Below are 10401 nucleotides of genomic sequence, written 5' to 3' on the forward strand. Positions count from 1 at the left end.
TTGGAACTGGAGTTCTAGACAGTTGTGAGCTGAGGTGTGTAAATTGGGAACCAAACCCAGGCTCTCAGGAAGAGCAGCCAGTGCTCTCAAGCACTGATATCTCTCTCTCCAGCCCATCTTTTTACTTTTTAATGTAGTTGCCTAGAACGCCTGAGGCTCTGAGTTCAACCTCCATCTATTTGTTTTTGGTCTCATGAAGTCCCAGCTGGCCTGGGACCCATTGTATAATTGAACCTGGCTTCAAACTCCTGATCTTCCTGTCCCCATCCCCAAGTGCTTGGGATTACAGGCCTGCAAGCCCACATTTAGCGGTGGCTTGCCCATGCCCGCTGGACAGCTGTAGAATTCACTAGAGGTAGCTGGGTGCCCACCGTTCCAAATGCTGGTTCCCTGACACTTATGAGGAGATGAGGGCTCAGCTTAGGGCTGACTCAGGGAAGAGCTTGAGAGGATGGAGTGAGGCCTCGCTGCTGTAGCCTGGTGGCTTTATTTAGGGGCTGTGGCGTCAGCCACTTATGGCCTGTCTTCTCCATAGGTCCTCCACGTACCTCGGGAGTGCCACAGAAAGTGGATGTGGTCTCCTCGGGCTCCACACATTCCTTGCAGAGGCCAAAATCTGTCAGGACCACGTGTCCCTGTGGGAGAGAGACAACAGGAAGGCGTTAGTGGTCAAAGGTCAAATGCCACACCTTAGAGAAACGGCTGTGCGGTATGGCGAGGAGACACAGGCTGCATGCTTTCTGAAGACTCAGAGTTCCTGGCCTGGATGCCAGGAGATCTCAGGGCACAGGCTGAGACCATGACATCATGACTCGGGGCCATGCTAACAACAGTGGCAACTCCAGGGTGTTCTTTCTGGGTAGCAATCCCCTTGATAGAGGGCTGAGGACTGAGAAATCAAGCCCACCAATGTCAACTGGGCACGAGGATGGAGAAGATAGACAGGCTATCAGACTTTAGGAACTGCTGCAGGCAATCCTCACTGCTGGGCCTGTACCACTGTCCAAAGCTGTGCTGCCCTCTAGAGGGCAGTCCACAACCAGCAACTGAGCAAGAGGGGCTGTGAAGGCCCAAATCTCAGTCAACACATCACCAAGCATGGTAAGAGCCATCTGTCCTGAGGGCATCCATCCTGTGAGATGTCCTGAGGCCTCTCTTGCAACCACGGTGCAGTGACACCTCTCCCTCTGCCCCACCCTGTTTTCATCCCCCTTAGAGTTGTACCACTCTCCATCTCGGGGTCTGTCTCCAGGGAATCAGGAAACATGGAAGGTCTACAGAGCGGCACCTCCCACCCCTCTGCTCCCCATACCACCACTGCCACAGGCCTATATAACTATATCTGCACTGACATCTGTACCTGTGCATGTCTCCTGTGCACGTTTGTATACACAGATACGTGCATGAGCACATATGTACACATGCACACATACATGAATGTATGTTACCATATGCATACATGTGTAATGCATAATTACCAATGTACACAGACCATGGCTGAGGGGCACAGATTTGAGCTGCATGTGGGCACACACATCACACCACACCACACACCTGGCAGTCCAAGAGAATGTTTTCTGGCTTCAAGTCTCTGCAGAAAATAAGAGAAAACAGCCATTTATTGAGTGAATTGGGGACTAGGGTCCTAGCAGGAGAAACTCCCAGAAGCTCCCACAGATGAATAAGTAAAGCTGGATATTTGACTCTTGAAAGGAGGACACGTCAATCCAAAATAAGAGCCCTCCTCAGTCAAAGGACCCAGTTCACTGGGGCCTCATGGCTCACACAACCCCTGCCTGGTGGAGCCAAAGGTCCTGAGACAGAGCACGAGCCAAGAGCAGGCCTCACCTGTAAATGATGTTGAGGGAGTGTAGGTAGCCAATGGCGCTGGCCACCTCTGCAGCGTAGAACCGGGCCCGGGGCTCCAGGAACCTGCGTTCCCGCTGCAGGTGGAAAAAGAGCTAGGAGAGAGGACAGTGAGATGGCTTCTGGATTCCAGGTCCTAGATCACAAGACAGGGGCCTTCAAGACCCTCGACTCCATGCAGGCCAGTCACCTAGGCTTAGCTGCGGTGTACTTGACAGGAGAGGCTGCATGCTGACCCCACCCCTCAGGGCACTTGTGCTTTCCCTGCCTTTGGTCAGCATAATTAAGCAGCCACTGTCTTCCAGGCTGCAAGCCAGGCTCTTTTATAACTCCTGTTTAATCCTCATTACCACCTTCAAGATCTCAGCTGTGATGCCAGTTTCATGTCTAAGGAGGAGGAGCTAAATGATCTGTCTAAGGTCCCACATCTCAGAGTTGGCAGAGCTGGAATTTGAAACCAGGTAGTTCAAGACATACTTCGTGGGGGGAGAGCTGGGGAGGGAGTAGGAAGGGGTATATTCTACGAACCCAGATTGACCTTGAACTTAATCCTCCTACCTCTGTACCCCAAGTGTTGGGATTATGGGTGTGAGGCACCACGCCCAACAAAAATGTGCTTTTCCTCCAGCCCAAGCATTAGGATGCCATACTGAGCTCAGCTCTAGATCTTTCTGTTTTGTCTGCTTTGTTGTTTGCAAAGTCATCATTTAGGGATGTGCAGGATAAAACCTCCCCTGTTGGACTCATGCTGAAAAATATTTGGTTATAGGCCAAATCTGGTGCAATTGAGGAGAGCCCCTATTAAATTTTACCCCTTTGTTTAGTAAGACAAAGCAAAGTCCAAGATGGTGCCTACTTTGTCCCTGTGCTGCTTTGGGGTTAGCAGGTGGCTCAGGTCTTTACTTAGGACAGTGACATCAGGCCAGAGAAATAGCTCGGTGGTTAAAGTGCAAGGATAAAGACCCGAGTCCAGGTCCCCAGAGACCAATATAAATGCCAGAAGAGCATGGCTGCCCACCTGTAATTCCAGCCTCGGAAGGTAGAGACGGGATCATGAGAGCAAGCTGGCTAGCAAGACTAGTTACACTGTCAAGCTCTGGGTTTGGTTGAGAGACTCTGATTTGATGAAAAAGACGGAAGGAAAGCCGAAGATAACTCTTGACATCATCAGCCTCTGGCCTCCGTGTGCAAACACACATGCACCTACACGTTTGCCCCTCACATAAAAATAGGCGTATATAATACATATACATGGAAATAAAAAAGATGATAGTGATGGGCCTGGGCCTGTGGCCTGGGTGTGGGAAATGGAAACACTGGGAACAGTGACCACACATTTCCTCTTGGTAGAGACCTTTCCTGGGGTCTCTGAAAGTAAGTATGAGCCACCTTGCATAGGAAACACTCCTACAATATCAGGAGTAAAAGGGACCTGGTGTAGACTGGGTTGTCTTGAGGAGCGCCTTACTGAGTCTACCAAGTGGCTCTGTTGTAGGGGTTCAGTGAGATCACTCTGGAGTGGGGTACGCAGTGGACACACAGGAGAACAGCTCCCCTCCTGAGGTCCACTCACCTCTCCTCCGTTGACGTAGTCAAGCACGAAGTAGAGCTTCTCAGGGGTCTGGAAGGAGTAGCGTAGGCCCACGAGGAAGGGGTGGCGCACATTCTTCAGCAGCACATTGCGCTCTGCCATGATGTGGTTCTGCTGTGGAGACACACGGACGGGTCCGCGTCACAGTCGAGGACAGCCCCTTTCATTCCAGCGTAGTCAGGTGACCTTGCTTATAGATGTGTCCTGCCCAAGGCTTTTTCCTGCCCCAGCTCAAATACCCACATTGGCTCTCTATTGCCCCCAAGCCAGGCCTAGGCTCCTTGTCTAGTACCTGAGCCTCACCCCAGCCACTCATACTAGTGGAACCTCTGAAACCCCTGCCCCAGGGGACAGGCAAAGCATTCACTATGACAGGATGACTGAGTCCCAGGGAAACTCTCTAGCTTTTCTTAACTTAAATTATCCCCATCTATCTTTTGCCTCTGGACTTTTACCTTTTTCTATTTCTGTATACCTTTTCTTTCCTTCTTACTCCGTGTCTGACAGTGTTGCTGAGTAGTTGGCCCCTGAAGTCTCCCTCCTTCCTCTCTTATTCCTTGATCATTTTTTCTCTCTTTTTTCTCCTTCTATTTATTCTCTATGTCTGCCAGCCCTACCTATCCTTTCTCCTGCCTCACCATTGGCCATTTGGCTCTTTATTAGACCAATCAGTTGTTTTAGAGAGGCAAAGTAACACAGCTACACAGAGTTAAACGAAAGCAACATAAAAGAATGCTATACTTCTTTGCATCATTAAACAAATATTTCACAGCATAAACAAATGCAACACACCTTAATATTCTACAACATTTGATCCTGCTATTTTATCCACCTGGACAGCCCACACCCCCCGTGCATGTGTGCACGCGCGCGCGCGCGCGCGTGCGTGTGTGTGTGTGTGTGTGTGTGTGTGTGTGTGTGTGTACAAGAAGTTGATGATGGGTGTCTCCCTCCACCACGCTCTCCACCCTATTCTTTGATAAGCAGGGTCTCTCACTGGATCTATAGCTTATTGATTGGGGTAGTCCATCCAGCTAGCAAGCTGGAGAGATCCTTCCTCTCCATCTCTATAGCACTGAGATTAGAGATGCATGCTGCTATGCTTAGCTTTTTTATGTGAGTTCCACAGGATCAAACTTAGGTCCTCATACTTACACAGAGAGCACTATGTCATTTTAGCCATCTCTCCAACTTCTTTTCAAACTATCAGAATGCTGTTTACTGTCAGGGTCAGTTCAAGACCTCCCCTCCTTGTTGGCATGGATCACTGAGTAGTTTGACTTGATATTTTATCCTCTCTGTCCTTCTAACAGTATTGAAGGGATTCAAGTTGCTGAGGCATCTAGAGATCCAAACTTGCTGTGTAATAATCCTTCTGTACACTGTGTGAATATACGCCACTATGATTGGTTTAATAAACAAGCTGAGTTACCAATAGCTGAACAGGATGAAGTTAGGTAGGAAAGCCAAACTGAGAATGATGGAATGAGGAAGGGCAGAGTCAGAAGAGGTGCCAGCCAGCCAGAGAATGAGTTGGAGACACAAAATGGGATAGAGGTAAAAGCCATGAGCCTCAGGACAGCACATAGATTAATAGAAATATGTTAAGTTGTAAGAGCTAGTTAGTAACAAGCCTGAGCTAATGGCTGAGCATTTATAATTTATATTAAGTCTCCAAATCAGTTATTTGAGAAGTGGCTGCCTGTGGGTCGGACAGGAAAACTCCACCAACACAAGCTGGCCAGGCTGAAGGGGCCTTTTAAGAGGCTGCGCTATGAGCCCATGGTGTGCTCCTAGAGGGAGCAGAGAGCTGGTCCATCTGTGAACCTGTGAACCGGAAGGTAGAGACCTTCTCATCCTCCAGAAAGCTCCTAGGGAGATGGCTTGGCTTGCCTTCCTCTAAAAAGGTTAGAATCCAGTGTTCCAGCTGGACTTTCTGAGCTGCCCCCACTGGACCTCTTGGGAAGCCATGCTAGGCTGGGGATGAAGAAGCAGGAGGGGAAGTGAGCCTTCCCGAGTTCTGGTACCTCTTTGCTCTTCAATATGGACTTCTTCTGTAGCACCTTCACTGCGTAGAAGGCTCCGTCAGACTTGCGCTTGGCCAGTAGGACCTGAAGAAAAGTACAGATATAAGACATCAGGGATGATGGGTTCCCCTAGCAGCTCCAATCCATTCTGCATGTATGTTGAACACCAGACTTCTTTTTGCATATGCTAATAGAGACCATAGGCAGATGACTCCAGAAAGCTCTCCTTGCTTACCTTCCCATAGTTCCCTTTGCCAATGACTTTGAGGAAGTCAAAATCTGTGGGTCGGGCACTGTGGACCAGAGAAGAACAAGGATCAGCATTTGGAAGCTCAGAAAGCTCGGTCTCTGGTTCATTTCAGAGCTGAAAAGTGCAGGTGGCCTTGCAGGAGCCTCCTGGCCCCCCTCCTGAAGAATATTATGTCTTACAGCCCAAAGGAGCTCAGAAGACGGAACCTCACACACCTCCCCCTACACCCACTCCCGGCTCACAGACCAGTTATTACCAGGAGGAACAATCAGGTACATGGTACAGAAGGCAGTCTCCTTCATCCCTGCCCACCCCGACTCCCAGCCAGGAGAAGGCGGAGAGCTGCTGACAGAGAAGATGTTTGGGGTCATTCCAGGTAGAGAGGGCTCGGCCTGGGCCAAAGCTGGGAAGTTAATGAGAGATGAAGCTGAGCAGGCACAGGCTTAGAAGGATTCTGATCCAGCGGGCAAAGGCTTTGTGTACACCATGGACCCTGGATTTTATTTCTAGAGCAAAGAGAACCAGCCATGGGACAGCTGGGTAGGAATTTTGTCTTAGAAAACAGAACTCACTTGGGGTTAGCGGATGGTCCCAGGTTGATGTTCCCATTGGCCCTAGAGGGCTGAAGACATTTCAAGAAAGAGGCAATGAAGATCAGCAAGCTTCCTCCTCTTCCTTTGGCCTAGGCTCTGATTCTGCCAACATCACTAACTAGCTCGCCTTCCCATCTCCCTCCTTTCCTTTATTGGTTTTCCTCTCTGTACCCACCCACTCCTCCGTAGCCACCCTTCCTCCATCTAAGCACTCATGTCACACTAGCTTCTAAAGACCATCATGGCAATTAAGAAAAGAAAACTGACACCAGAGAGGAGTTGTCCAGGGCCTTACATGTGGCCAACGTGGGATTTGAACCTATATATTTTCACAGCCAGTGTCGTCTTTTGTTTTTCCTAACCAAATATACTTCTGATAGCTCCCTGCCAGATCTCTCTTCAATGTTCTTTGCAAATGGCCAACTCTGTGAGTTCACAGTAACCTGGCAGATACAAATTCTGGTTGAAGGCCCACAGGGCTGGCTGGGATCCCTACAGATTTCCTCAGCCTTAGGAGGAAGTGAGTCTCTGGTGCAGGGGGCTGGGTGTTGGAAGACTGCGAACCACTCACCTGTGGGCTAGGAAGTCCAGCTGGGCTGGAGGCCATTCTGTAGCTGTGATGAGGCAGGCTCTGGAGGTACTGGGAAGACCAAGAGCGACAGATCTTGGCCCCCAGGCTGGGCTGCCCTCTTTCCCACCTTCAACTTCTGAGACAGCCTTAGCAGCTCTCACCCTAAAGACCAGAAGTCCATGCGTGGATGAGACAAATGACAGACAAAAGGCCAGACCCAGTCTTTCTCACCAAACAGTTCAGGAGGGATGGAGAAGGACAGCTAGAGTGGTCCCTGCCTGGCAGCATCTTTGCAAAGGCCCGAGACACCCAGGATGGGAAGATTCTTGTAAATGATGGAAACTCCAGAACCCCAAGGTGGCCGGAGGAGGCAGGAGCCTCGTAGGCTTAAAGCTAAACATTTCCTTTTACTTCTCAGGGAGGCGCAGAGACCTTGAAAAACGCTTTATGTATTTTTGTTACTCTAATTTTTCAAACAGGGCCTTGCTCTGTGGCCCATGCTGGTCTTGAGCTTGCTGCATATCCTAGGTTGGCCTGGAACTGCCTTAACCTCCCAAACAGTGAGAACACTGAAGTGTGTTCCCACACATGATTTAGAACAGGACTTCCTTGACTCTTACTGTTTGTGGGTAGCCTGGGCTCTCCAGACTCACAATGTTGGCAACTGTGAATTCTTGTGGAAAGTCCCAGGATAAGCTCTGTGTTGATTACAATCTTGCCTGGATACTCTCCTCAGGGTTCAGTGACAGTGACTACACTGGGACTTTGGATCAGAACCATGAAATCCCCCAAGGAGCCAGTGTCTGTGAGTTCAAATGATAGAAGGAGTGGGTAGCTGGTCTATGCAGCCAGCTCAGCACAATAGGAGAAGCCAACTGTCTAGGATTTGGTTCAGGGGCTTGGAGCCTCATTGGCTCTGTACCTCTCACAGGGCCTGGTGCAAATTATTCATTTAAAGACCCTGGTTTTGGTTGCTGTAGGACCTGGGCTAAATAGCTTGGCATCTCTTAGATCATCTTCTTTTCAGGAGGCACCACTCTGTGGCTGGGTGGGATACTGACACCCACTCACCTGTGGCCAGGAACTTCTACCAGGTCAGAGGCCACCCAGCTGAAAAAGTAGCATGAATGAGAGTTCCCAGCTAGACTGATCTAGAGGCCTCCCGCTGCCAAACTCCTGCAGAGCAGGCTATAGAATTCTAGTGGAGGGAGGTGTATCCTGGCCTCTCTGATGCATGCCAGGCTATGTTCCTACAGCCAGCCTGAGACACCACCATCCCTCCCATGGGTCCTGTGCCTGGTTCTGGATGCCCGGATCCCACATACCTATGCAGGCTGGGCGGAGGCCTCCGGGAGATGCAGCAGTTGGAGCCGAGCACAGGCCGTGGACAAGAGAGACTCTCTCTGTTCTCCCAACAAGAGCCAAGTGTCAGTGCCTGGTGCCCCCAGCACAGAGCTCAGAACTTCCAGCAGTGGCAGCAGCAAGGGGACTGATGATGTCACACAGATCGAGCAGTGGCACGGGAGACCTCTGTTCCTTAGGGGATGCTGTTTTCCCTAGGAAATGAGGGATTATTCAGCAGTCCCAGAAGACCCTGGAGACCACTGGGAACTGTAAGAACGTGTGTGACTGTACGGGTTAGGGTATGTGCTCTCTGCAAATATTTCGTGTAGAGTTGTGCTTTGACATGTCTCTGGTGTGCCAGTGTGGCTGCGGATTTCAGATATTTGTGTCAGTGTGTGTGTGTGTAAGAATGTGTACATGTGCCGGGCACTGGTGGTGCACACTTGCAAGGTCGAGGCAGGTGGATCTCTGTGAGTTTTAAGGCCAGCCTGGTCTACAGAGTGAGTTCCAGGACAACCAGGGCTACTCAGAGACACCCTGTCTCCAAAAACCAAAAAGACAAAAACAAGAAAGAAAGAAAGAAAGAAAGAAAGAAAGAAAGAAAGAAAGAAAGAAAGAAAGAAAGAAAGAGAGAGCACATGTGTTGGTGTGACAGCATTGTATGTATGTGAGTCTGCATCTGTGCTGAGTTCATCATTGTTTTGCTCTATGATCGGTGGATGTAAAGTCCCAGACGTCAGTGTGCCACTGTATAGTATATGTCGGCATGTATTTTATATATACATGTATATATGTGTGTGTGTGTGTGTGTGTGTGTGTGTGTGTGTATAATGTTTGGTGTGAGTCTGCATGTGTTTATGTGTCTTTCTTCAGATGAGACTGTGTCTAGTAATATGTGCATGTGACATATGCATGCATAGGTCCATAGCTGTGTGTCTGTGTCCATACTGGTATGTGTTTGTTAACCTGTGTGTGTGAACATGTGTATACACATATAGAAGGCTCATCAGTTAGAATCCAGGATTCTATGCAGACTCTATATAGACCACCTGGTCTGGAGGAGAGGTCCCTGGAACCTGAGCTATGGCCACAGAGAATAACCCAAAACTGTGTAGGTGCTCCAGAGGAGCAGGAGCTGGCTCTCCATCCAGCTGGCCTTGGTCGTGGACTATGGAGCACTTGGCTACCTGGGTTTTCCCTATGGGCTCTTCAAGAGCTCACTCTTCTGACTCACTGTCCCTGAAGCAGGCCTGACTGGACCACAGCTCTTCTGCTGTGTGAGAACTCATGCCTCAGGAGCTCCAGGCCCACAAAGGCCTGTCTGGCTGTGAGGTGTGCTGTTATGTTATCACAGGGTCCGTTCCTCTATCAGAGGATCAGAAGGGGTTGGCAGGTGCTCTGAGCAAGGAAGAAACTCATGGGAGCAACAGAGCCCCTGTCTCCCTGGAGCTTTCTGTGCAGCTATGCAATCACTGAAGCACAGAGGGGGTGGGTCAGGCGTGCTTTTTTTTTTGCTTTTTTTTTGTTTTGTTTTGTTTTTTGAGACAAGGTTTCTCTGTAGCTTTGCAGCCTGTCCTGGAACTAGTTCTAACTAGTTATTGTAGACCAGGATGGGTCAGACATTCTTATAAACTGAAATTCAAGGGACCTGGAGGTGTTGACCTAAGAACACTGCAGTAAACAGCATCAAAGTTTTATTTTCCCACAAAATAGAAATGTTGAACCCATACACAAATCTGCAGGGTGACATGTTGACAAAACACACGTTCTTACCAAGAACATTTCTTTTTTTTTTTTTTTTTTCCGAGACAGGGTTTCTCTGTGGCTTTGGAGCCTGTCCTGGAACTAGCTCTGTAGACCAGGCTGGTCTCGAACTCACAGAGATCTGCCTGCCTCTGCCTCCCGAGTGCTGGGATTAAAGGCGTGCGCCACCACCACCCGGCTAACATTTCTTTTCAATAACAAAAACCCATGGGGGTCTTCTGGGGGAGCAGCAGCAGGACTTTAGAAGAACAAGATAAAGGGACTAACAACAGGCTAAGAGCCTCTGGCTGGCACTCAGGAACACTTCCGCCATGCTGGCTCAGATCCTCATCCTGCACCATGGCTAGACAACCCATTTCTCTCACTTTCTTTTTTCACGAAACTTCTCTAAGGAC

The 10401-nt window shown here is 49.4% G+C and overlaps 1 protein-coding gene across 1 annotated transcript in view; it reads right to left on the reverse strand.

The window, feature by feature from the left end:
• Positions 1 to 7042, reverse strand: part of Sgk2 (SGK2, serine/threonine kinase 2) — a 17236-nt gene extending 10194 nt beyond the window's left edge. The window contains exons 1-8 of the mRNA XM_026787179.1: positions 6899 to 7042; positions 6307 to 6356; positions 5720 to 5777; positions 5485 to 5568; positions 3440 to 3571; positions 1849 to 1961; positions 1555 to 1591; positions 549 to 635 (exon numbers count right to left, since the gene is read on the reverse strand). Of these exons, the coding sequence (XP_026642980.1) occupies positions 549 to 635; positions 1555 to 1591; positions 1849 to 1961; positions 3440 to 3571; positions 5485 to 5568; positions 5720 to 5777; positions 6307 to 6356; positions 6899 to 6934 (597 nt within the window). The 5' untranslated portion in view covers positions 6935 to 7042. The remainder of the gene's footprint in view (positions 1 to 548; positions 636 to 1554; positions 1592 to 1848; positions 1962 to 3439; positions 3572 to 5484; positions 5569 to 5719; positions 5778 to 6306; positions 6357 to 6898) is intronic.
• Between the last annotated feature and the right edge of the window lie 3359 nt (positions 7043 to 10401).

Source organism: Microtus ochrogaster, linkage group LG8, assembly GCF_000317375.1.
Source record: "Microtus ochrogaster isolate Prairie Vole_2 linkage group LG8, MicOch1.0, whole genome shotgun sequence".
Taxonomy (NCBI): Eukaryota; Metazoa; Chordata; class Mammalia; order Rodentia; family Cricetidae; genus Microtus; species Microtus ochrogaster.